At 45.0% G+C, this 27,150-nt stretch overlaps 1 protein-coding gene across 3 annotated transcripts; it reads left to right on the top strand.

Annotated features, from left to right (window-relative positions):
• Window positions 1-2,614: 2,614 nt before the first annotated feature.
• LMAN2L (lectin, mannose binding 2 like) lies at window positions 2,615-25,955 on the top strand (the record flags this gene model as incomplete). Of its 3 annotated transcripts, XM_079720950.1 has the most annotated exons (9): window positions 2,633-2,819; window positions 4,049-4,167; window positions 7,240-7,357; window positions 8,170-8,252; window positions 20,540-20,572; window positions 21,665-21,826; window positions 22,084-22,198; window positions 25,364-25,483; window positions 25,813-25,955. In XM_079720950.1, the coding sequence occupies 9 exons, from the start codon at window positions 2,633-2,635 to the stop codon at window positions 25,953-25,955; spliced, it is 1,080 nt and encodes a 359-aa protein (XP_079577076.1). The 3 variants fall into 3 exon arrangements, with proteins under 3 accessions (XP_079577077.1, XP_079577076.1, XP_079577075.1); XM_079720951.1 differs by lacking the exon at window positions 20,540-20,572 and having other exon boundaries at window positions 2,615-2,819; XM_079720949.1 differs by lacking the exon at window positions 20,540-20,572 and having other exon boundaries at window positions 4,049-4,206.
• Window positions 25,956-27,150: the final 1,195 nt, after the last annotated feature.

Genomic DNA, 27,150 nt, shown 5'->3' with positions numbered 1-27,150 from the left:
CTGAAAGGGTGGTCAGTCAAGACCTGACCCAGCTTTCAGAGGCGCCTCTATGTGTGTGTAGGGCAGTGCTGGAGGGGGGCAGGGCTCCTTTTTCTCTTTCTTCCACCTCCCCTCAGCCCCTGGACATGTTGGACTTTATCTGAACCTTGCACTTCTGGAAAGCAGCTACGGTCAAGACATGCCTCCCCGGCTTTGTGTCCCCCCTCACCTCAGTTTGAGTTCTGAAAATAGCCAACTTCAAAGGACTCTCCTGTTCTAGAATATTCCAAGATACGTCCCCCTTCCACCCTTCCTCACTGACTCAGATAAGACCCTCTCCAGCCTTCCTCATGATGACTCCCTTGTTTACCTGCCTCTATAAAACCCCAGTTCCCTCCTTTTCTTTGATGCATTCCTCATTAGTGAGCATTCTCCCTTTTGCAACAGTCTGATTTATTGTCCTGTGCATTTTGTCTTTCACACCCTTCTCTTTTATTCCCTTTTTATTCATTGTAATGAGTCTCATAATGAGACATCTCCTGACATAATCTGCCAAAAATCAAGCTCACAGGCTGCACAGCAATATGAATGTACGTAATGCCTCTGAACTGTATACTTAAAATGGTAAACATTATGTTATGTATATTTTACCACAGTAAAAAAAAAATTCCAGCTGCTAGAGAAATACAATGAAAATAATTTTATTCAAAGCAATGAGAATCCCTACTATGTGCTGGGTGATGGGTTAGGGAGTGGGGAAGTGGGTGGGGCCTGGGGTAGGAGATGAGTAAGATCTGCTCCCTGTGGTCCAGGAGCTCTCAGACTTGCTGGGGAAACAAACACATAATCTGCTAATTGAGCACCATAATTCAGAATGACACCCATTGTAATAGACATGTGTACAGCCTGATTTGACTCAGGCTGAGCAGGGCCTTGAATGTTACGCTAAGGAGTTTGGATTTTATCCTGTGGTAATTGGGAGGCATGCATGGTTTTAAAGCCAAGGTATGACATGGATAGATGTATTCAATTCCTAATGTCTTATCATCAGTCATCTGCTTTGTGTGGAGTGTGTAAAAGATCAATAGCTGTGACAGCTTTAATTTTAAAAAGTTGATCCCCCATAAAACAGGCTCATAGTCATATATCTCCTATTAAATATATTTATGCTCAGGAAAGAAGGATTTAACTTTGGTCAAGTCTATTGGGAAGACAGAGACACAGAGCTGGCAAGTACTGTGTAAGAAATGTGCTTGGGAACACTGAGAGCTCAGAGTGGGGCACTGCCCGCTGGCTGAGGGAGTCAGGGAAGGCCTCCAGGAGAAAGTGGGCTGGGGCAAAGGAGAGGGAACAGGGGAAACTGGAGCATATAGACAAGGAAGGGGGCTGTGGGCCAGATGGCAGATGGCTTTGTGTGCTAGGTTGAGGGGCCTGAATCTCTTCCCCACAGGTGATGGTGAACCATACTGGGCTCTGTTTATAATCATGGTGATGCTGCTGATACTGTAGTGCTTACTACGTGGCAGACACTACTCTAAGAAGTAAGAGCTTTACCCGTATGGACTTATTTAACCCTGCCACTCAGGAAAGTGCATGGGTCGATGGTTTAGATCACTTGGATGGCCATGTGGATAATGGTGGCCAGAACAACAGTTGGGACACTTGTTGTGGTTCAGGGGAAAGACAAAGGGAGGGATGGAAAGGATGTGATGGCTTTGAGAAATAATGAGGGATAAAACCATCAAGACATGATTATTTACTGTTTCGGTGGTGGAATTGCTGAGAAAGAGAATGGAAGCTGGGATGAATCTCACTTTTTTGGCTTCGGGGCCCGGATGTATTATTGCACCAACGGGTAAAGGATTGATTACTCTGTTCCATTTCTCAGAGGACCCGCTGAAGTCGCCCAGTGCCTCCTACTCCCTCACGAGTAATTTAGAAGTTAGTTTAATTTCCAAACATTTGGAGATTTCTCAGAAATCTTTCTGTTATCCATTTCTAGTCTAATACTGTAATGATAGGAGAACATCCTTTATGTGCTTTCAATTCTTTTAAATTTGTGCAGGTTTGGGGTTTTTTGGTTCAGATTATCTTGGGAAATGTTTCTTTTGCAACCGAAGAAAATGTGTCTTCTGCTGTTGTTGGCTGGAATTTCTATAAATGTCATCAGGTCAAGTTGTTTGATAGTGCTCTTCAAGTCTTTTATAAATTTGATAATTTTCCTGATAATTTTCCGACTACTTGAGTTGTGAAGTTGTCTATTTCTCCCTTCAGTTCTATAGATCAGTTGATAGATCCGCACGGTCAGGAGAGTACTATGGCAGAGAGGCTAGAACGTTTGCGTGGAACTGGAAGAAACATTTTATCTCTTTAAATTTACTCTAGAATGTATAGACGAAATGGAAATCACTACGTATCTCAGCAGGCCTAGTGGCACTCAGGACTAATGCAAATAAGGGAATCGAGGCATTCGGCCGCGCCCCTTTCCTGAGTTGGCAAGGCAAACTGGTACTCAAGCCAGCCAATCGGTGAAATGCTCACCTGTGGGGGCGGGGACTCGACGAGAGCCAATAGGACGTGAAGCAGGTGGTTCCATGGGCCAATGGCTTGGACGACGGGGCGGGCTTTCGATGAAGGGAAGGCAGTGGGAAAGATGGCGGCGGCCCTGGAACCCTCTGGGTGGTGGCAGCGGTGGCGGTGGCGTTTGTCGGCTCGGGATGGGTCCAGGATGTTGCTCCTTCTCCTTTTGTTGGGGTCTGGGCAGGGGCCACGGCAAGTCAGGGCGGGTCAAACGTTCGAGTACTTGAAACGGGAGCACTCGCTGTCGAAGCCCTACCAGGGTGAGGCGCCGGGGGCGAGGTGGTCGTGCATGGGGAGAGCTTTCGGACCTGAGCTTGTCCGTAGAGGCGGGGGCGGTGAAGGGCTTCATGGCCCCGAGGATGCTGCCGGCTGTGGGTGGGGGCACCGGGGGCTCTCGCTGTGTTTGGGAGCCGCGGGTACGAAGGGCAGGGGCCCGTGGGTACGAAGGGCAGGGGCCCGTTTACCCTCCCTCCCACCCCGGAGTTAGCGCTGGAAGTTTCCAGCAGGTCGAAGCCGCGCTCTCGGATGCCACTAGCGCCGGGCCTGGAGGAAGGGGAGCTTAGAGTTGGACAGGAGGAATGTGGGAAGGGGAGAGAACTGCGACCGATGGGAGTGATTGAGGGCCACTAGCAATGAGCCGGGCTCCGGGTGGATGTGCTAGAAATAAAGCAGGCGGCAGAGGTAGGGTAGAACTCGGCCGGACTGAGAAGATAAAATTCTGTTGTCAGTTAAGACACGTGTTCTTCTCCAGTCCAGGAGTCCTATTGATGAAAGAGGCTGGTTAGCTTTGCTCTGTTTAGTGTTCGTAGGCTGCTAGGCACAGCTTATCAACCAGAAAATTTACATGGTTAGCTACAAAGAAGACCAAATCAGTGTAGATGGCTTAATTAACACAAGCCTGTTTCCCCACTGGAGGATATGGGGACAGCAAACAAACAAAAACACAAAGTGCAAGAGTGTATACACTGCTGCTGAGGGTGATTATTTACTTAGCAGATGCATCCAGTGCCTTCTCGTTGCTAATACTGTGGGTTATACCGACACAAAGTTCTCTCTCTCAAGGGGCTGATAGTCTGAGGTAAGGAGAAAAGTAGCTTCACGCTTGGATTGTTCAAAGAAAGAATGTGATTAAGCCCCAGAGCCCCAAAGGGTCAAGCTCTTTTGGTATAACTGGGGAAATTTTTTTATTTCATGGTGCTAAAATTTACTCACATACAAAATGGGGAAGAATGGATCTGAGCTGTGGCTACTGTGGCATGGATAAAGTGACAGCCCTGATGTGCTCTGGGGTCTTCACCTGAGAAAGTCTTTGTGAAAGGAAACTGTAAAGATGGTAAGGAGTTGAGATGTTATGAGCGACAGAAGATGGGAGATCGAGTGACATGAAAGGGGAAAAAGCGGTGATGACTCCAGCTTTCGGAGGGTCCATGGTGGCTTTCCGAACGGGTTGGTGTTGAAGAGAATGAACTGATCTGCTTCCTCTCCTTAGGTGTAGGCACAAGCAGTTCCTCCCTGTGGAATCTGATGGGCAATGCCATGGTGATGACCCAGTATATCCGCCTTACCCCAGATATGCAAAGTAAACAGGGTGCCCTGTGGAACCGGGTGGTAAGAATCTTTCTCCCTCCTGTGAGGCTGACCCAGAAAGTACTAAAAAGTTCACCGGTGGCATACTGACTTAATTTCACTGTCTATCCCAGTATTCTGTCTTCTGTGGATATCAAGGATTTTCATTTCAGAGATGATCATGACCTTCATAATGAAATCAGATATTTAGGGAGATGCTCTGTTGCCCTAAGTATATTAAATAATCAATTTTGATTCTATTTTGTGAAAATAGAAAAGTAGCAGTCTTTAATTCCTGATTGACCTGATAGTGTTATTTTGCAGGTTAATAAGTTAACTCATGTTTAATTACTTTGCTTTATGAAATAGAAGACTGCTCTTTTAAATTTATCTCAAGCTTCATCCCAGTAACACCACCCCCTACCCCTTGTTATTTCCCTTTGAGTCGAATTTTAAATTTTATTTTCGTGTAAAAGCCACTTTGAGCCCTTGATCATTTTATTTGTCCTTCTTCTCTGGGCCTTTTCTAGCTACATTGTCTTCCTTGAGGTATGGCGGCAAGAAGTGAATGCAGTATTCCTGGTGTGGCTGCACTGTGATTTTGTACAAGTGTAAGATGATGCTTTCTTTTCGGCTTCCAGGGCTCTTTCTCAATCTTTTATGACCACTTTTAGGAGTGACCTTGGCATCCTTTAACACTTTCTCATGGGTTCGCAGAAGCTAAGAACTTACTTGTACATGGTTTTTATCATTAGTTGTAGACAAGTGAATCTCAGAAAGGGAAATGATTTATTTCCCCTGTTCATTTTGTGTGGCAGAGAATTCTAAAGGAGCAGTGGGATGGGAAGTTTCTACGTGGAGCTATTTGCACAAGCTGGCCCCTTATCCCAGATTACAGTGCTGAACTCGGTCTTGGACAGAATGCAGGGCAGTGTGTTCTGGGAGAAGAGGTGAAGGGCTGGCAGTTGAAAGACTTGGGTTCTCAATCTAGCTGTGTCACAGACCCACTGTGAGCCCTGGCAGTTATTTATCCTCTCTCAGTTTGCAGTTTCTCCAACTGTTAAATGAGCTTCATAATATCTGTTCTACTTACCCACCAGGGTTATTGTGAGAATAAAATAAGGCAATAGACATGAAAAATCTTTGGAAAGTTAAAATGGTTATAGAAATGTGCTGTTGTTTGTTACACCTTGTTACAAGGTTCACTGATACAGGTCTATGGATTATAAATGATTGTGTCCAAGACTTTGCTGCTGTCTTTCTAGCTGTCTCTACGTAACCCTTTTATGTAGCAGTGATTCTAGTGTAGGATCTAGTTATCTTGCTCTTTTTCAGATTCTCTGATACCTGTATTTTTTGTTATTTGACTCTCAGAATGAGCTTTGGCATTGTTTCTGAGTTATTTGAATAGGATGGATTTGTTTGAGCAGTTCTCAAATTTGGCTGTCCATTGGAGTTGGTGGCTGGGTCCCACCCCCAGAGATTCTGAAATAATTGGAATGGGGTGCAGCTTAGATACTGGGATTTTTAAAAGCTCCCTAGGTGAATCTAATATGCAGCAAAGTTTGAGACCCACTGTTAGACATAGCCCTGAGCAAAACTGTATAGCATTGCGCTACACAAGGCCATATAGCATTGCGCTACACAAGGCCATATAGCATTGCGCTACACAAGGCCAAGGATAAATGGCAGACACCTCTTGGCTCAGTGTGAACTTCTCTGGCCCTGCCCTTTTCCCAGAGGCATCATAACTACCCATTGGCTATGGGACAGCTTCCTGCCACTGAATTTCACTCTTGCTATGAAATCTAAATGAAATAGCAGAAAGATGAGAACCCCGAATGACAACACAGGGATTGGGCTCATCAGAGGAGGGAAAGCTATTGGAGATTTCAGGGTTGTTTGGTGAACTCAGAAGTATCCCTACCCCTTTTATTTTTGACTACGTACTCCTAATACTAACACTTTTGGAAGATTTCCCAGAAATTAAAAATGAAAACTGAAAATAATCTAGCAATATGTTGCTCAAGAGCCAGGACAATCTTTTTTTTTTTTTGGCCACGCCACAAGGCTTGTGGGATCTTAGTTCCCTGACCAGGGATTGAACCCGGGCCCTCGGCAGCAAAAGTGCGGAGTCCTAACCACTGGACCGCCAGGGAATTCCCCAGAACAATCTGTTTGGAGGGCCTTTGGCTGGACCCCACTGGTCTATCTGCTCTTCCTTCCCTTCTTTCTTCACGGTGAACTTTAACCAGGAGCCTCTGTAAATCAAATACCCACTCTGGTTTGAAAGTCGGTTAAAAGTGTTCAGCTATTTAGAACACTTAACCATCCACTTACCTCCTTCTGCATTTTTCCAAGGTTTTGATACACAGTTCAAAAGAAGAAAAACAAGAGTCTGTTTGGTAACCACCTCCTTAAATGTTTTTCCACCAGAGGCTGTCCCTGTGCTGGGGATGGTGGTGTTCTCCTTTGGTGCATTTGTGCTCCTTGGCCGTGGGCCTGAGGTTGGTGGGGGGCATAGCTTACCCCATCTCAAGGGAACTCGGGGGTGCCCCTCAGCTTGGCATAGGGCCAAGTCTAGCCAATTAGATTTGTTTATAGCATCTGCTAATTATTCCTGGAGACCTTTGCAGAATGACTTAGCTTATCTTTTTCTTTTGTAATGAATGGGGCTTTGACCCTTCTTGAAATCCAAGCTTTTTAGAGTCTTTCTGTCAGAGGGGTGATCTTAAGTTGCCGATGAGTGTTAAATAATCAGCCACCTCTGCTCTGTAGGCTGAGATCCTTTGCTGGGTGGATGTAGGATCGCAGTGCTCTAACACGAAGTTCTCTTGTCTTTTCCAACTTTGGAGTGCTATCCTGTTTCTGTTGGGAGATGGTGAAGATAATGGGGAGGTTTATTCACTTTTCATATTAAATATCATATACAGTTGAATGGCTCAGTCTGTTTAATTTTACCACACAAACACTTAGCAAGTCTTAGATCTCGGTTTTACCCCTTAGCCCCACGTCACCTGCGTTTGTGTTTTCCGAGTCTGTAGACTGTGGATGAGGGCCTGAGGGCTTCGCGTTTCATGTTCCTCATTGATTCTAGGGTCTTTTTCACTTTAGCCATGTTTCCTGAGAGACTGGGAGTTGCAGGTGCACTTCAAAATCCACGGACAAGGGAAGAAGAACCTGCACGGGGACGGCTTGGCGATCTGGTACACGAAGGATCGGATGCAGCCAGGTACTGGGACCCTGGGTTGCTCTTGTGGGGTGTGTGACAGGCCTGCTTTTTTGTGTGCCCTCTTTTTGAGAAGGGTGCGTCTCCACAGTGCCAGCGGTTTTCCCTCTCCCTTGATGTCTGTAGATAAAGACTGGCCTGTCTAGTCTCTAGAATGGGGTCTGAGTCCTAAAAGCAGCTGAACTTGACTCATCCCGGGGTGATTTCTTGCTAATTGGTAACTTCCGCTTTCCCTTTGAAACCTCCCGGCCCGTTGGCCGGAGGAAGGCACTGCCTGTCCCGAACGCTGACATTGGGCACGCTGGTTTCTTCTGGGCATGCATAGTGACCGATCTCAGAACTCCTGAGTCAGGAGAAAGGAGAAGAGTTATCTATTTTTCCTCGTTGTGCGGGAGCCATTGCTCCAAGTTATGGCAAAACTCAGCCTGATTTGACCTGATCTCTTCTGCAACAAGAAGTGGAAACTTAGGAATTCAGTTCTCTCAGGGGTGTAGTCGTCACCAAGTGTTTGTGAAGCAGAATTCTTTAGGGGTGCCTTAGCAACCAGTATGGATCAGGGAGCAACTGGGGTGCTAAACAGGGTGGTGCTGGCCTTCTCTCTTTCCCCGCCTTTAATGACAAACAACTGCAGGTGCTTACTGGGTGCTTGTTACAGGCCGTGCCCTTCACTGGGTGCTTTTACAGCTGTTTCCTCATCTTAAGGAGAGGCTGGGGAGTCTTTTGAATTTCACTTTTTCCTCTATCATAGTGATGTATTATTCCTTTATCAACTCTTGGCTTTATTTCACTGTTCATCATCTCTTCTCTCTCTCTAGGGCCTGTGTTTGGAAACATGGACAAATTTGTGGGGCTGGGAGTATTTGTAGACACGTATCCCAATGAGGAGAAGCAGCAAGAGGTAATGGCAAGTGTCAGAGCTTAGGTCAGCTGCCCTGACGTCACAGCCCTTTGCCTTAGGAATGTCGTTCAAGAGGAAACAGGGGGGAAAGAAAGTGAGGGGTTCGGTTCTATTTTCTTCACCTGCTGAACTTCAAGAGTTAACATCTCTGTCAGGGTTTTTTCTAGATAGAACTGTTTATGGTGCACAGTCTTGGGAATGGCTCTCGCGAATGGGAGCTTCTTCTTTAGTGTTAACAGTGCGCTCTCGTGTGCACGTTGGGAGCCCCTGGGCTTGAGCATGCGTGGCTGGTTGGTGCGCCTAGGCCAGCACAGAGCAAGCTGAGTTTATGTACCTCCACTCCCCTGACGTCCTGTATCACTGCTGAGCTCTCTTCTGCAGCTGCTCCCCCTTGCCAGCATCCTCTTCTTCCTCTTCTCAGAGGACTGCACAGCAAGTCTCCTCTCCTCTAGGAAAGGCTGTAAAAAGAAATTGATGAAATCTCAGCATTTTGTTGAAACCCAGCATCTGGCTGTTGGCAGAAGCTTCTTTTTGTTAGCTGACCCTGAGTGTTCTTAAGTACTGTCTTACACTAGCAACAGGTCTGTGCTCGCTCTCTGCCTAATGGCCCTAAGAGCAGATGGTGGGAAGATGATTAGGACACGTTGTTGCTGGGTATCCTGTTGCTAAATAATATTTAGCAAGAAAGGCAGGATTAGGAATGGAGGCAGAACTTACTTTACTTTTTTCCCCAAAAGTTCCTTATGAAAAATTTCAAACTTACAAAAAAATTGGATGAACAGATCATTGTATATACAACACCCAGATTCAACAGTTTTTCACATTCCCCACAGAGTTCTGCTTAGAGGAAGTGGAAAGTGAGACCTGAGTTAGGAGAGGAACCTTTGTTGTGGGTCAGTTATAGACTTGCTTCTCCACGCTGCTTCTGGGCTCTTCTTCCGTCCATCAGACATCACGCACTTTCAAGGTGCCAGGCCCTGGGAATTAGCGAGACCAGCACAGTCCTTGCACTTAGTAGCAGGGGTGCTGATGTAGTAGTGAGGGTGCTGATGGGGGTGCTCCAGGGGGGCTATAGGAAGACCCAGCAGGAGCATCTAACCTGGGGTGGGACGATGGTGGTGGGGACAGTGGTTGGGAAAGACCCCTTCCAGGAAGTGACATTGATGTTGAAATCTGCAGAATTAGGAACCAGTGCAGAGGGAAAAGCCATGTGTTAAGGTGATAAAGTTAGAGAAGGGAAAGTGGATGTGAGGGGAAAACGGGGGGTCAGGGAGAGAAGAGGGTAGAAAGAAAAGCAGGGCCCTCAGTCTCGCCATGTTCCAGGGCCGCCATTCACATTGCATTCTTTGCTGCTAACACTTTTCCCTCTCGAGCAAGTTAACTGGCCTGTGAGATTGAGCAGCGTCTCCTTGGGGGGTTGGTGACTTGGCTGTTTAGACCGGCAGCAGAGCATCCTGAATGTAGGTGACTCGTCCTCACCGTGCACATTGTGGGGCAGGTTCTGAAGGGTGGTGTGTCTGTTGGGGAGTCTGGGTTTCTAAGTATTTTACGGGGGTAAGTGCATTAAAGGATTTTAATGAGGGGAATGTCATGAGAAGGTTTGCAGTCCTGCTGAAGAAATAGTGGTGGTAGTTAGAAATACATCTGAATAAGAGGTGTGGGCTTCAGGGCTTGACTAGAGGTTTAAACGTGGCTGCCTGTTTCTCCCAGAAATAAATCGTTCAGACTCTTTTAGCTTCCATGTCTCCATCAGATAGGAGTAATTCTGGTTGAGAGGGCAGATCTGATGGGCCTCACTTTGTAAGGAGAGTAGATGTGAATCAAAAAAATTAGTTTCAGATGGTAAAAATCGGGACTTCTTTTCTGCCTTACTCCCAGCTGCTCTTGGAATTACCTGGAGAGCATTTAAAACTATTGATGTCCAGGCCCCAAGCTCAGAAAGCCTGATGCTGTTTTGTCTTAGGTGCAATCTGGGCAACCTTACTTTTTCAAAGATCTCCAGGTGAGAGTCCCATACATAACCAGGATGAAGAACCCCTGGATCAACGTCAGGTCATTGTTTCCTTATTATTTATTAAACAAATTTATTTATTAACACTAAATTTTTAAAAAACGAATAAAAGCGGTTTCTGTTTTTTAGTGGCTGTTCTGTGCCGGGTACTTTACAGTTCTTACTTTGATCCTCATCAGATCTCCTTATAGTCAGTATTATTTTTCCCACTTTACCAATGCATACACAGAAGACTGGAGAAGGGTCTTGTCTCAGGTGACAGCCACCTGATCGCACAGGCTGCACTTTTATTTATGGTGTTCTGCCACCTGCCATCCGTTCTTTCCTCATGCCAGGATGCTTTCCTGGAGAACGGAGATGTTCCTTCTCGGAGTGATCTCCTCTGCAATTTCAGTTCTCAGAGCTTATGCTCAGTGCAGAGAGTGGAGAAAGTGTACTCCTCTCTACACCCCAACGACCTGGTACTGTCTTAGAGGGTGAGGTCAAAAATGTGTTTTGTTAGCGGCATGGTTTTCTTTGACATCGTACTTGAAGGTGCCAGGCATTGTTTTAAGTGCTTTTACATGTCTTACCTATTTATCCTAACAACCCCTTGGGGTAGATATTATTATTATCCCTACATTATGGGTAAGAAACTGAAGTACAGAAAGGTTAAAAAAAACGCGTCAGTGACACCCAGGTAGTGGGTTTGACTCCAGAGACTGCAGTCTCTTTATTTTGCTTTATTATTTTGAGCTCATAAGGAGAGGGTGACAAATATAGTACCTTTTGAAAATTTGGAAACGTCGTATGTTGAAGATGTGCTGGACGAGGAGGACAAGGAGCAGGCAGGAGGGGCTGTGGAACAGTTCAGCAGATCCCTCAAGGCAGTGGTAAAATTGTCTCTCTGGTTTCTTGTTTCTTCACCAGAGTGCCCTTGACATCGTTGCTCAGTTCACTGTCTACCACATTTGTTTATGAGGAAATATTGGGAAAATACTAGCAACATTAATGCATCTGAGAAGGGGGTGAGAGAGTTTAGGATTTAAGTTGTGTTTAGGCTTACCTCCCTGAAATCAGGACACGTTGTTCAAAATCACATAACCTCAGTTCCCCCATGAGCAATATAAGAATTGTTTAGGTAAGTCAAGAGCTTTAGTATTTGAAGAACAGGGTACCACCTGTGCCACAATGAGATTGTCAGACCATAAATGGCTGTTAAAATGATAGTTGAAGAAATAGAAAATCTGGATAGATTGAATTGGTAATTAAAAAGTGACTCACAAAGAAAAGCCCAGGCCCAGGTGGCCTCACTGGTAAATTCTACCAAACATAAGGTAGAATTAATACCAATTCTCAAACCCATATGAAAAATCAAAGGAGCGGATGCTAACCAATTCATTCTTTGAGGCCAGTATTATCCTGATACCAAAGCCGGATAAGGACATCACAAGAAATGGAAAGTACAGACCAATATCTCTTGTGAGTATAGATGTAAAAGTCATCAACAAAATACTAGTAAACCAAATCTAGCAACATACAAAAAGGAGGATACACCATGTATAAATATACTATATTTATGCTAGGAATTCACAATTGGCTTAATATCTGAGCATTAATATGATAAACCATATTAATAGAATAAAGGACAAAAACCATATAATCATACAAATAGATGTAGAAAAAGTATTTGACAGAATTAAATACCTTTTTATGATAATAAAAATACTCAACAAATTAGTAATAGAAGGGAGCTTAACCTGATAAAGGGCATTTATGAAAACCCTACAGCTGACATCATACTTAATTGTGAAAGACTGAATCCTTTCCTGCTAAGATCAGGAATAAGGCAAGACTGTCTGCTCTTGCCTCTTCTATTCAACATTGTACTGGAGGTTCTAGTCAGGGCAGCTAGTCCAGATTGGGAAGGAAGAAGTAACAGTTTCTCTTTGTAGATGATGTGATCTTATCTATAGAAAATCCTAATGAATTCACAAAAAGCTATTAGAACTAATGAATTCAGCAAGGTTACGGGATATAAGATCAACATACAGAAATCTATTGTGTGTTATATGCTTGCATTGAACAATCAGAAAATGAAAGTAAGAAAACAATTCCATTAACTATCGTCAAAAAGAATAAAGTACTTAGAAATAAATTTAACCGAAAAACTTATACTCTGTTGAAAGAAACTGAAAAAGAGCTAAGTCAATGGAAAGACATCCCATGTCATGGATTGGAAAATTTTGTATCATTAAGATGGTGATACACTCCCCATATTGATCTACAGATTTGAGGGAATCCCTATCTTTCAAATGCCTAGCTGGCTTCTTTGCAGAAATTGACAAGCTGATTCTGCAATCAGTATTGAAATTCAAGAGAACCAGAATAGCCTCCTCTTGATTAAAGAGGAGCAAAGTTGGAGGACTCACACTTCCTGCATTTAAAACTTACTATAAAGCTACAGTAATAAAGACAGTGTGGTACTGGCATAAGGATAGACATATAGGTCAATGGAATAGAATTGAAAATCCACACATAAATCCTCACAATTATGAACAAGTGATTTTTGATAAAGGTGCCAAGTCAATTCAATAAGGAAAGAATCATCTTTTCACCAGATGGTTCTGAGACAACTGGATATCCATAGGCAGCATAATGAAGTGTTTCCCTACCTCACACCATACATAAATGTTAACCCAAAGTGGATCAAAAGCTAAACGTGGGCTTCCCTGGTGGCGCAGTGGTTGAGAGTCCGCCTGCCGATGCAGGAGACACGGGTTCGTGCCCCGGTCCGGGAAGATCCCACATGCCGCGGAGCGGCGGGACCCATGAGCCATGGCCACCGAGCCTGCACGTCCGGAGCCTGTGCTCCGCAATGGGAGAGGCCACAACAGTGAGAGGCCCGCGTACCGCAAAAAAAAAACCAAAAAAAAAACGTGAATCACCAAAATTAAAAAGTTTTATACTTTGAAGGACATTATCAAGAAAGTGAAAAGACAACCCATGGAATAGGAGAAAATAAATGTGAATTGTATATCTGATAAGGGACTTGTAATAGTTCTTTATATATTCTAGGTACAACTCAGTAATTAAAAAGACGGCCCAAGTGAAAAATGGCCAAAGGATCTGAATAGATTTCCCAAAGAAGAGATATAAATGGCCAATAAACACATGAAAAGATGCTCAATGTCATTAGCTATTAGGGGCATACAAATCAAAACCACAGTGAGAAAAAAAAGACCACAATGAGATGCCACTTTATATCCACTTGTCTGGCTAAAATACAAAAAAACAAATGATAACAAGTTTGGTAAAGATGTGGAGTAATTGGACCTTCATACACTGCTGGTGGGGATGGAAAATGGTACAGTTGTTTTGGAAAACTATTCCATAGTTCTTCAAATGGTTAAATGTAGAGTTGATATGATTCAGCAGTTCCACTCCTAGGTATATACACCCAAGAGAAATAAAAACATGTCTACACAAAAAGTTACATGAATGTTCATAGCAGCAAAATAGCCAAAAATGGATCCAACTCAAATGTCCATCAGCTGATGAATGGATAAACAAAATATATCTATACAATGGGATATCATTCAACATTAAAAGGAAATGAAGCATTGATACATGCTTCAATGTGGATGACCTTTGGAAAGATGCTAAGCAAAAGAAGCAAGTCGCAAAAGACCACATATTGTATAATCCCATATATAAAAAACGTTCAGAATAGGCAGGCAGATCTATAGAGACAAAGTAGAGTGGTTGCCAGGGTTGGGGGCTGGGGTGGGGAGAGTGCACAGGGTTTCTTCTGGGGGTGATGGAAGTGTTCTGCAGTTCATTGCGGTTATCATAATCTTACCTGTGAACATACTAAAACCCATGGAATTGTAGATATTTTTTAAAATTTATTTATTTATTTATGGCTGTGTTGGGTCTTCGTTTCTGTGCGAGAGCTTTCTCTAGTTGCGGCAAGCGGGGGCCACTCTTCATCGCAGTGCGCGGGCCTCTCACTATCGCGGCCTCTCGTTGCAGAGCACAGGCTCCGGACGCGCAGGCTCAGCGGCCATGGCTCACGGGCCCAGCCGCTCCGCGGCATGTGGGATCCTCCCAGACCGGGGCTCGAACCCGTGTCCCCTGCCTTGGCAGGCAGACTGTCAACCACTGCGCCACCAGGGAAGCCCCCGAATTATAGATTTTAAATAGGTGAATTGTGTGGTATGTGAGTTACATGTTGGCATTGCTAACTTTTTACAATGTTGATTAAAACACAACCTGATCATCTTTTCTTGGCACTAGGAAGTCATCAGCTGATGGTCATCTGTTTCTCAGGAGAACCCAGATGTTGGTGAAAAGTTGCAGAGAACTCAGTAGCAGTCTTGAAGTAGGAATGTCTTTTCTCAGTTGAAATCAGAGTATGGTGGCAAGGGGCCTTCCTGGAATGAGAGCCCAGAAGTGCAGCCCTTTGCAGCCTTGGCCCTCATTCTTCCCAGTGGGACCTTCGGGCCTCACCCCTGGGGGCAGAAACAGCTGGTTGGAAAGCGTTGCGAGCAGCTCACTGCTCTTCTCAGATCAGGCCAGCTTGGAAGTCTAGTTTGAGGTGCTTCCCGTATTTTTTTAATGTGATGATTGTTTTTCCTCTTTTGAAACTGGAAGAAAATTGACAATAATACGCCATTCCAATTGAAAAGCACATTCCCTCAAGTCTTTATGTTGATGAAGACACTAATCCCTTTTGGTCTCTTTATTGTTGGTGGACAGAGTTTTTACAGTATTAAAGGAACTCCATAACTTCTTAAATTCTCTTGTTATACTACTTGGATGTGACTTAGGTTTTGTTTTGTTTTTTTCTCAGTCCTTGGTGAGGCAGTGTTTTCTAAGAGACACTCCTTTGGAAACTAGGTCCAGCAAGCTCTCAGATGTGATTAGGTAGTGAGGCTGAGCTTCATTGGTGGGAGCTAGTTTTCAGGGGAAGTAGAAATGTACGGCTTTCTGGTAGATTTGAATACAATAGGATTTTATATACAGTGTCAGGAGATTCATGGGTTCCCCACAGTAGAACTATAGACAGGATCTCCTATTCCATAGAGTTAACAAGAAGTATTCACATACTACCATAATGGTGGTTAGCAGTGAGATTAAGGTGTTGCCTCTTAGGCTGTGTTCTGCATCTTGGCCCTTTAATCTGGGTAGGTGGGTTATGAACTAAAGTGTTTGGGGCATACTTCGAGTTTAAGGTTTCCTGATTTTACAGTACTCTGTTGAAGTCCCCACATTACATGGTTTGGGTGTGTTCTAGTTGGGGATCACAACTAAGATAAATGGGATTAAAATCATTCTGTGAGTTTAAGAGTTCATGATAATTAATGTTCAAGTACGTGAAGCACTTCCAGGCAGTCAGCTGGCCTGGAGGCTGCACTATTCCGTATCCTCCAGTTGAGAAGCTTTGACACTTGGAGACAGAGTCACAGCTAGTCTAGTTTAGTAGGAGTTTGGGGGCTTATGGAGCAGGGGCCTTCTCATGCTGCTTAATCTCACTGATGTTACCCATTCTAAGTAGAATGGGTATTGCTCAGTGAATCAGTCATCTCTATCCAGATTCCTGCACAAAGGGTTAGTTGGATGAGGAGTACTGTAGGACCAGTGACTTAGAAAGTTTTGAAAGTCTGAAAAGGATCTGTCTGGGAAGTGGCAGTGAGTGTGTTCTTTTGGTGAGCCAAGGGGCCGGTCACACGGAGGTGTGAAGGGAGGTGCTGTAGAAGAGGCATTTGTTTTGTTAATTCTTATTTTTATGTAAAAGCTCGTTACAGAAAAATCAGAAAAGACTAAAACAAAAACAGAACTATACACACCTTTTTAAAAATGAAAACATTGCATCATATTTAACATACTGTTTTTTTTAAACCTTTTTAATTTTGAAATTTTTTAGACATAGAAAAATTGAAAGTGTGGTAAATACTAGATTCAGATTAATCATTAAAATTTTTTTAATTTTGATACAATTTCAGACTTACAGATAACTTACAGTAATGCAACAAAGAATTCCAGAATGCTCTTCACCCAGATTTCCCAAAACGTTGATGTTTTAGTACATTGGCTTTGTCCTTTTCTTTTACTTGTATATGTGTATGTTTGTCTGTCCCTGTGCTCATGCGTGTGTGTGTGTGTGTGTGTGTGTGTCTGACCTCATGCATATGTGTATTTTTTCTGAACTACTTAAGAGTAAATTGCCTTCATCATGTTTACTTAATCCTAAATTCTTCACTTGTTTTCCCTAAACACAGTGATAAAAATCAGGAACTTAACACTGATAACGATATTATTATCTAATCTATTGACCTTATTCGATTTCACCAGTTGTCCCCACTGTGTCTTTTATAGCAAAAGAAAACCCCAGATCCTGTGTTGCATTCAGTTGTCATATCTCTCCTTTCCTTTAGTTTGGAGCCATTTTCCAGTATTTCTTTGTGTTTCAGGGTATATTAGAGACCTAGGTTTTTTGTTTGTTTGTTTGCTGGTTTTGGTTGTATCTAAGTATATACCAACCATTGTTCGATACTGATTGATCTTTAGAGCAGTGTGGCGTAGTGATTGAGCCAGGGCTCTCAGGCCAGACTACCTGGTTTCAAACCCTGGTTTCACTACTTAATACCTCCATTATCTTAAACAAGTTTTCTTAACTGTGAAATGCAGATACCGGTACTACCTCTTAGGGTTGTGAGAATTAAATTTATTTATTTATTTGTTTTTGGCTGTGTTGGGTCTTCGTTTCCGTGCAAGGACTTTCTCTAGTTGCGGTGAGCGGGGGCCACTCTTCATCGCGGTGCGTGGGCCTTTCACTGTCACGGCCTCTCTTGTTGCGGAGCACAAGCTCCAGACGTGCAGGCTCAGTAGTTGTGGCTCACGGGCCTAGTTGCTCCACGGCATGTGGGATCTTCCCAGACCGGGGCTCGAACCCATGTCCCCTGCATTGGCAGGCAGATTCTCAACCACTGCACCACCAGGGAAGCCCAGGGTTGTGAAAATTAAATGAACGCATATGTGTACATTACTGAGTACAGTGGCTGGCACAGAGTAAGCTCTCAAAAAACGCTAGCTATTCGTATTCACACCACTAGGTGACATTCCCAGGGACATTTTACCGACATCTTGGCAGTAGCTGGTGTGGCTCTGTGCTCTCCCTCTCCCCTCCCACCCTCCTTTTTTTCACATCTAGGTTCCAGGGAGCAAACTTGGCCAGCTTCCTCAACTGCACTGGGGTTTAGGTTGGTAAACCTGCTTTAAGAGAGTGGCTCCTAGATGCTGGTTCATAGACCCATATTGGTTGGTTACAGAGTTTCACTGGTTTAAGAATAGGAACAGTGAAGTGACTTTTCATAAATGAGAAATGTTTTATTAATTATTTATTTATTATAAAATTATATAGTTCTTTCTTTTTTTGGTTTAAAATGTTCTTTTAAAAAATGATGTTTATTATAGATGGTTGTCCTGGCATTCATTATTATATTTTAATATATTTAGTAGGCAAAAAAAAAAAAAGCAAGAAAAGGCAAACCTATTAATCCCAAAAATATGCTTAGAGATTTTAGTGGTCCATGACAGCCAATGGTCTGGGAATTACTGCTCTAAAAGACATATGTTTGGCTTTGTGTTTATATATGAACACCTGTGAACAATATATCTAAAAATTCATTAATTTAGTCATTGGTTGAATGAACATTTATTGACTCCCTTCTGAATACCAGACACTGTACTAAATGCTTTACATATTTCATTTCATCTTCGTAATTAACCCTGTGAGCTGTGTATTATTCTCCCTGCTTACAGTGAGGAAATAGAATCTCAGAGAGATTACACAGGTGTGAGTGGTGTAACTGCATTTAGAACCCAGGTCTCCCTGATTACAGAGGGCCATGTGTGCTCTTTTTTACACCTAGTGGTTTGTAGCCTGTGTGCTTTGCACCTGTGGAATTTCAGCATAGGATCCACACAACCACAAGTTTATGAGTCTCTTTTCAATCAAGTTACACTGAAGGTGCAATACCGTGTGGAGGGCCTTGTAATACAAAAAGTTGAAGACATCTCCCCACCTTTCTGACATCAACCATTTGGACAATAGGTAGGAGTTCCTAATTTTTGATGACTCTTAAATTAGGAATGAAACTACCACCTTTGCCGGAGTCAGGGTGATTCTTCTGCCTTTGGTTCTGGCTATATATAGGCTGCTTTCCAAGGAAACAAAATGAGCTGCTCTGTCAAATGAGTGGGTACCCAAGGAACCCTTCAAGGACTCCTGACTGGGCATAGACGTTAAGATGGCATTTAAAGACATCGTTAATGTGAGGTGGAAGGTGGAAGGCCAAGTCAGGAGTTGCTGAAGTAGACAGATTCCAGCTCCAAAGCTGTGGGACTCTGTCTAAGGCAGTATTTCTTAACTTGGGCTGCACATCCCAGTCGTCTGTGGTGCCTCTTAAAAAATACATAGTCCCATGCCCCATTCTCGACCTACTGAGTGAGGCTCTTTGACTGCGGGACCCACGTGTATGTGCAGTTGAAAAGCTCCCCCAGGTCATCCTGATGCCCAGCTTGCCTCTGGCTGATACTGGCTGATTGGCTGCTTCACCAGCCTTGGGAAGAGTAAGGTCCCCTTAGGTTAAGGATCGCTGTCCTAGGCACGCCCTTGAAAGTTACAACTTCAACTTCTTTTTTTTTTTTTTTTACAACTTCAACTTCTGATCACAGGTCAGGTGCTGGGGTTGATAAATGAAGCAAGCCTTGGGATCATCAGAGCTCACGAGGGCATTTTCAATCCCTTCTTTCCCTAATTGTTCACTGAAGTTACGGGCTTTCTTGTCAGAAGCCTATCTCTGTAAACTGCTGATAACATACTCATGATTCTCTTGTCCTGAATGATAGTTGTAGAAGAGTAGTTTTCCAGTAGTTTAATCATCCACTGATTCATTTCATACCTTTCTGTAATCCTGTACATATGCCACCAGTGGCACAAGAGAAAAGCCGCTGCTCTGAGGCTCACCCCAGACCCTTGCTGTGGCCTGTGAGGGGCTGGTGTGAGCTGGCTCCCTCCTCAACTCACACCAGCCCCTTCTTCACTAGCTGGGTTGAAGACACCCCTGTCATCTCCTGGTCCTTGAATATGCTAACCTCATGCTTCCTGTGCCCTCGGATTTTTTGGTGGATTCCCTCTTAACTACTTGGGTCTCAGCTCAGATGTTGTCTCCTCAGAGAGATGTTTCCTCATCAGTCTCTATTGTGTTACCTATTTTATTTTCATCATAGCATTTATCAGTCTCAAATGATTTTATTTACTTATTTATTGTTTGTCCCCTCCACTTTAATGTCAGCTCCATGAGAGCAGATGTCTGCCTATCTTGTTTGCCATTGAGCTCCCAGCATCTGGGACTGCGCCTGGCTCGTAACAGGTGCTCACTAAGTATTAGAGGGCAGGAACGCTTTGGGTTCTCCACCTTTGCCCACACTTCCTGTAGGGCAGGGCCGAGCTGAGCTTGTACGGGTATCTCTTATTGCTCGTAGCTTAGAACTGTAGCAGTTTTCTGGAGCAAAGCTCAACATGCTTGAACCTTGTGATTTTTCTTTCTAAGTCTGTCCTGCTGCAACGTTCCCACAGAGCTTTTTCTTGCCCACATGTTGTCGGTTAGAATAACTGTTTGGAAATATATGTCCATAAGGCTCAATTACAGGGTAAATGATCCCTTTGGATTAGAGTTAATTTGATAGCCTCTCAAGTGGTGGGATTTTTGTCTTCTGGGCAAGAGCTATATCCTGAGATCCTGGGCAGTAAAGGACATCTTGAATTTGGAAGAATTTAGCCCTCTTTATCACTCCTGTCCCTCCCCTTGCTAAAGAAATACTGTAGTCTGGGTACAGACCAACTCATGGCCTAACTTTTGGACTGTCAGAGACATAAGTGAGACCTGCTTGGAGAGTGTGATGCTGTGTGTTTTATAAAGTTTCAGGACCCCATGTGGGTTAGAGGGGTCTTCCTAGTGGACCCCTTTGAGAATCTGACGATAGCAGCAGACCCTCTCCTTAGAAAATGTACAAACACCTATGCATATAGTTTTGCCTGTAATTTTGAGGGGTATGAGGACTTGCGAAATGCCTTCCATGGACCCTGAAATTCTGTTTGGGGATTTAGATGGGTTTGCTCATCCACCACAGCTGGGTCATAGCTCTTCCATGGCTGTTTCTTTCTGACTTGGTCTCCTGTCTTCTGTGCCCTCTCTTGTTTTTATAATAACCTGCTGGACCCTCTCAGGCCCAGAAGAGACGATATTCTCCCGGAGTCCAGGTACTCAGTTCTTGACCCACCATGGCCATCCCATACTCCCTATGTGTCCATCCAACATTTGCTACTGTTTAGAATCCGTGTGGCTGTTGTCTCAGGAGTCACCAGTCTCTGATTCTGACTGCATCTTCACCTTGCATGTTGATTGTTTAGGACAATGAGGGACTCACCAAAGAAGTGGCATGCCTCGTGTTTCCTGTCCTTTCATCCCCCTGCCTCTCTGCACTGCCTTAACACTGGGCTTGTTCTGGAATGGTTAGCTCATTATTTCTAGGGAAGAATTTGCTCCACGAGTCTATTGGAGAGAGAGGGCCTCTGAAGTAGGTGGGAAAATGGGTGGCATGTGGGGCAACTTTCAGTGGGAGAACCTCGCCCTGAGTATTAGTGGGAGAAGTTATGTGTGGTGAAGCTTAAATGGGCTGGATGGTCTTTTGACTAAGAATAGTCATCTGTGGCTGGAGAACACCACCTTGCAGCCTGGTTCTGACACTGCCCTTTCTGAGTCCTGACCCATTTAGCATCATATGCTTATAGAATTTTAGAATTTGAAAGGTGCTATCCTGAATGGAAAGATTTCCCTGATTGAACAGGTATTTTCGCAGTACCTCTGTGTGCAAAATACTTGCCCTGGCGGGGGAAGGGATGGAGCTAAGGTGGACACATGCAGAGAGGCATAATAAATGATTTTTCTCTTCAAGAAGTTTACATGGCCATTACACACACACACACACACACACACACACACACACACGAAGAAAAACAACAGTCTTGGGTAGTCTATAAGTGCCAAGTGGCGATCTTTAGGAGGATTGCAGTCAGACTCCAGAGTGTCAGAGGGGCCATTTCAGACCCACCCCAAATGGGTGCAAGGAGGATTCCTGAAGGCAGGTAGAGAGGTCCGTCACTTCTGGGCCATGTCCCTCGAGTGACCATCTCAGTGTGGGTTCTTGGGGGCTGCTAGTGATGAGACAGAGTGGTTGTCTGGTCTGCTGTGAGGAGCTCAGCTTTATGTGCAGAATTCCTGATGCTGTTTGCACAGGTGTTCCTAAGAGTACTTCCTCACCGTTCTCTGCTTTTCCTTCCCTGCTTTCCCAGCGGGTTTTCCCCTACATCTCAGCCATGGTGAACAATGGCTCCCTCAGCTATGATCACGAGCGGGACGGGCGGCCTACAGAGCTGGGGGGCTGTACGGCCATTGTCCGCAATCTCCATTATGACACCTTCCTTGTGATTCGCTATGTCAAGAGGCATTTGACGGTGAGTCCCTGTTCTGGAACTGTTGGCAATATGGGCTGTCTCGCTCCCGCTTCCGTGGCCTGGCCCTGATTTATCTCTTCTTTTTTTTTGTTTTTTTTTTTTTGCTGTACGCGGGCCTCTCACTGTTGCGGGCCTAGCCGCTCCGCGGCATGTGGGATCTTCCCGGACTGGGGCACGAACCCGTGTCCCCTGCATCGGCAGGCGGACTCTCAACCACTGCGCCACCAGGGAAGCCCCATCTCTTCTTTTTATTCTAGATAATGATGGACATCGATGGCAAGCATGAGTGGAGGGACTGCATAGAGGTGCCCGGTGTCCGTCTGCCCCGGGGCTACTACTTCGGCACCTCCTCCATCACTGGGGATCTCTCAGGTACTGCCATGTGCGCTCCTTACTTGCCCTAACTGAGGTCACGTCTCGATAGGCAGCCTGGGTGAGGCTTCTCAGAGGGGAGAGCCAGCCAGGCAGAGCTCTGGCAAACAAGTGCCCTGTGAGCGCTTATCTTCCTGCATTCTCGTGTCCAGATCCCTTAAAAGCCCAGGCGGGGGGTTATCTAGCACAGTTGTCTTCGGGAGGTGTTTGGTGCTAATGGAAAGCAGTGTTTGCCTCTACATCAAGCCAGCTCTTCCAGCCTGTGTTTTGAGTTCTGTGCTTTCCTATTTCTTGTGCCTCTTTTTATAGTCAGGTTCCTGTCCTTTCACCTAATGTGCTTAGTTCCCTTTCTCTTAACAAAGCTCTTCCTTGACTCTGCCCTCCCTCTTCCGACCCCCAGACTCTCCCTTGTGCTCAGACTTTTGAATGTGTTGTGTGTGCAGATGCTTGTGTTTCTAAGACATCCACCTCTGTAAATTTACCACCATGGTAAATGCTGCACTCAGGCCTGTGTCTCTGCCATGCTATTAGCACAAGTATTTTTGTAAAAGCTCCTTCTGTTTCTTCGCTGTTCTGTGTGCTTGCTGTTTGTCCTCTCTTCAGCTTGTTTGACCAATTACTCTGAAACCCCTGCATTCCTTGACTTATGTGGCATTAGCAGTACCGGGCTTTTCTACTGTTCTCTCTCCTCTGGATTTTCTTCCTACTTGTTTCCGATTAGAAGCTTCTTTTATGTGCTTATTCTCTCCCTTGGCTTTAGCATCAATCATAACGTCTTTTCAGAAGAGGTAAAGCATTAAACTTTTGGTTCTTTTGATATAATGTATTATGAGTGAAGCTAGGATGAAGTAGAGCTTGCTTCTGGCAAGAAAGAAAGGCAAATCCCCATCTGAAATGGGCAGCGTCCACTCAGTTTCAGCCATTGTTGCCAATAGAAAATGTGGGCTCAGTGAGGCCATGTCTTCTAGTTTTTCAAGAGAAGCTGGAAATCTGGATTTTTTAAATGAAATCTGATTTTGTAAATCCTGGCAACTAATTTTTTTTAAAAAAATCAACCTTATTGAGATATGGTTTCCACATAACAGAAGTATATAGCGTGAAGAGTTTTGACAAATACTTACATATATATAACCACCATCCCAGTCAAGATACAGAATGTTTCCATCAGGGAAAAGTTCTCTTGTGCCCCTTTGCAGCATTCCTCCCTTACCTTGCCTCCAGGCAATCATTGATCTGCTTTTTGTCACTTACAAGAGATTAATTTTGGCAGCTAGTTCTAAATACTGTGCAGGTAGGCCAGAGCTGTGGGACATCTTACCTTGGCACAGGTAAGGGGAGGCACAGGCTGGAGCTCTTTGCTATGGAATCTTGTTACGTGACTCAAGTTGAAAGAGGTATCCCTGTCCACAAGTTTGCTTTGAGCTTGCAGGCTTCTGGGACCTGCTCAGTTAACCTCCTGTTGTACTTGTCAGTGGGAAGTTGTTCCCAACTGTTGGAAATGGCCAAAGAGAATAATTTTTTGTTTATCCTAAGGAGTCCTTTGTTCTAAGTTCTTGGCGGTAATGCCTAGGTTAGTACGTCCATGTTCTCCACCTGTAGGATACCCCTAAATACAAATTGCGTCTTTCTATTAAGGTCTTTCTTGTTAACATCTTAACTTGTTTTGCTGTGGATTATTGGAAACTGCTGAGAAAGGACACATCACAGCTGTCCCAGCCTTTGATGCCCCTACATTGTGAGGAGCATCACTGTGGCTCTTTATCCTGTCCCGTGGTTTAATCTCAGTCCTGGCAGAGAAAACATTTTTTCTAATTGAAGGTAAATCCAGTTTTTTTTTACCTGGGGGTCTGCCGAAGATTCTAAGAGTCCAAGCAGCTGTAAATGCCATCCTAATAATAGAGATGGCAAGAAATCCAGTCTGCAATAACCAACCTAGTAGCAACGAGCACCCCTAGCACTCATATTTGTGGTCTCTTAATACGAATACCAATACTAAGAGGAACAAGAGCTTCTTGGGGATATGGCTATTGCCAGGTCTAAGGTAGGAAATACAGGCTGAAAACTTCCTAGAAAAGCAAGGAAGATAGCAAAAACTTCTGGGTTCGTGTAAAAGGACTTGGGAGCCAACTTCAGTAGGCTCCCACTGGATAAAGTTGGGTTGGGTTGAGCTTCAGTAAGAGATACAACTTCAGTGTATTGAGACACGTCAGGTATGTTTGACTGTCTGAATTTATAATGTTACTTTAAAAAAGGAGAGAAAAAATTGAGTCCCTAACTTCTTCATCCTTCTCTGGTAATTAATAGTGAGATTCAGGGTCACAGTTACTGCAGAGAATTAGGCACAGTCTAGAAGGGAAGTGTGTCCCAGGCCAATAGCCGTGCCCTGCTCATGGCCCATTAAACAGCTGCTGTGAGGCCCTCTCCTGTCTTGCTTGTGTGTGTTGTCCATGTTAAAGGGAAGCTGTGGGGCTACTGTGTCTCCTTTCACTAGAAGGTTTTACGTGCGATTGGGGGTTAGTTCTTGTATCGTCTCTAAATTTTATTTTATTTTTATAACATTGACTTTCCCTTTTTTATATATTTTATTTATTTATTTATTTATTTATGGCTGCGTCGGGTCTTAGTTGTGGCTCGCGGGATCTTCATTGTGGCATGCGGGATCTTTCATTGTGGCACGTGGGCTTCTCTCTCTCTAGTTGTGGCGTGTGGGTTTTCTCTCTAGCTGTGCGCGGGCTCCAGGGTGTGTGAGCTCTGCAGTTGTGGCGCCGCAGCTCCAGAGCGCGTGGGCTCTGTAGTCTGCAGCACGCCGGCTCTCTACTTGAGGCGCATGGGCTTAGTTGCCCCGAGGCATGTGGGATTGTAGTTCCCCGACCAGGGATCGAACTCGCGTCCCCTGCATTGGAAGGCAGATTCTTTACCACTGGACCACCAGGGAAGTCCCTCTCTAAATTTTAAAATTGTATAGGTAATGCATGCTTGTTGATAAAAACCATAAATACAGGATAATGTAGAATATTCCCTGTTCTTTGTCCTTACTTTTAGATGAGAAACAGAAGTTTCAGTTATTTTTTTTCAGGTCACTGTTTGTTAGCCGTGGATTAGAAGCTTGAACCAAGACACTCTTTTCAGGGTGGCTTGAGTAATCCTTGTTCTCTTTTTCTTTAGACAACCATGACGTCATTTCCCTGAAGTTGTTTGAGCTGACAGTGGAGAGAACCCCAGAAGAGGAGAAGCTGCATCGAGATGTGTTCCTGCCCTCGGTGGACAACATGAAACTGCCCGAGAGTGAGCACGGGGGATCCTGGGGAAAGGCCCCAGGGCCAGTGAGGAGGTTGAGGGCTGTGGGGGTCTGGGGTGACATGCAGTACAGCTGGCGGGGCTGCCTCTTTTCGGGGTTCTTCTCTGAAGCGCTTGGAGCAGTTGCCCCTGCTTTCTCACTTGTCTCCGTGTTCCAGATGAGCAGACTGTGGGCTGTCTAGGTTTTAAATTGCGGCATCCGGAAAGGGAGAGTCTGCGCTCTAGCTCCCAGAAGTGGGGACTCGATAGCTTGTTGGTTGGTCCTTCCCACCGGGCGGGCTCCCTCATTCTGACTTGCTTCTCTCTTGCTTCCTTAGTGACAGCCCCGCTGCCGCCCCTGAGTGGCCTGGCCCTCTTTCTCATCGTCTTTTTCTCTTTGGTGTTTTCCGTATTTGCCATTGTCATCGGGCTCATACTCTACAACAAATGGCAAGATCAGAGCCGAAAGCGCTTCTACTGAGCCTCCTGCGACCACGACCTCTGTGACTGTCACCCGGGAGTGTGGGAGGAGCAGGCACCAGCCTGAGCACATAGCCAGGCGGGTCAGGGACTCGGTTCTGTCACTGGAGCCTTGAGTGCAGGGATGCTGTGTTCCTGTGGTCACCCGTGAGGACGTCTAACTCTGGATCAGGAAGCCCACCCCCCCGGGCCACGCTGCTGTGATGTGCCTTTCCCCGCAGTCCTGCCACTTGGGAGCGAAGAGGGATGGAGAGCACACAGGCTGTCATGATGCCAAAGCCACCGGAAAGAGTTTCACAGCCCAGGCTGCCTTGTTGTTGGGCTCAGAGGACCCTCGTGCTTCATTCTTCAATCTGCAAAGACTAGAAGACTGATAATTCCTCATACCTTCCAGCCATCTATCCACTGGTGTTTGCTTTTTGTCTAAGCCTCTCTCCACCTGAGGAGCTTTCCTTGGAAATCTGGATGGAAACTTCTACCCTGCCTTGCCTTCCTCTCCCTCCATTCATTGTCCTCTGCAGATGCACCCGGAGCTGGAAAAGACATCTGGCTGCCTCCCTCTTGGGGCCTGGGGCTGCAGAACAAACTTTGAGTTTCACTGACCTCATTAGGTGGCCGTAGGGAGGGGGCATTCTGCTGGGGCTCACTGCTCTAGCCTGTGTTCTTGCGGGTGGATCTTGGTTCTGTTGGTGTGTTCATGACCCTCCCAATTAGGTCCCTTTAGGCCGTCAGCCAGGTTTGGCTGAAAGCTGGTGTGCAGGTCAAGAGAAGCTTGGGAGACGTCACGGATGCAGTGGGACTAACTGTGAAACTGACTGCTCCACGTTTTGACACCGAAAGCAACATCTGTCACATGATCTGACCACGTGGAGATGTTTCTGGACTCTCTGGAGCCTGCTTAGCTGCATGTTTTGTGTTCATCATAATTTTTGGAATCCTACTTAGAGTGTTCAAAATGTAAGGAAACTTTGTTCTTATAGCTTGAGCTTGGATACTCCCCAAAGAGGAAACCTGGCTTCTCTTTCTTAACAGAGAAGGAATGGTTGTTGTAAATCTGGAAGCAGTAGACCCCCGTCATCCGTGCCTGGAAGAGTTCATTGTCATTTGAGCAGCCGAGCCTGAGTGTCCTCTGTGGGTCAGCCCTGATTCCACTGCCTTACCTGATGAGGTGTCTCATGCTGCTCACCTGTCTGCCC

Source organism: Hyperoodon ampullatus (assembly GCF_949752795.1).
Source record: "Hyperoodon ampullatus genome assembly, chromosome: 15".
In the NCBI taxonomy this organism is placed as follows: domain Eukaryota; kingdom Metazoa; phylum Chordata; class Mammalia; order Artiodactyla; family Ziphiidae; genus Hyperoodon; species Hyperoodon ampullatus.
Note: the sequence above shows the minus strand (reverse complement) of the source record. Positions and strands in the feature narration are given on the sequence as shown.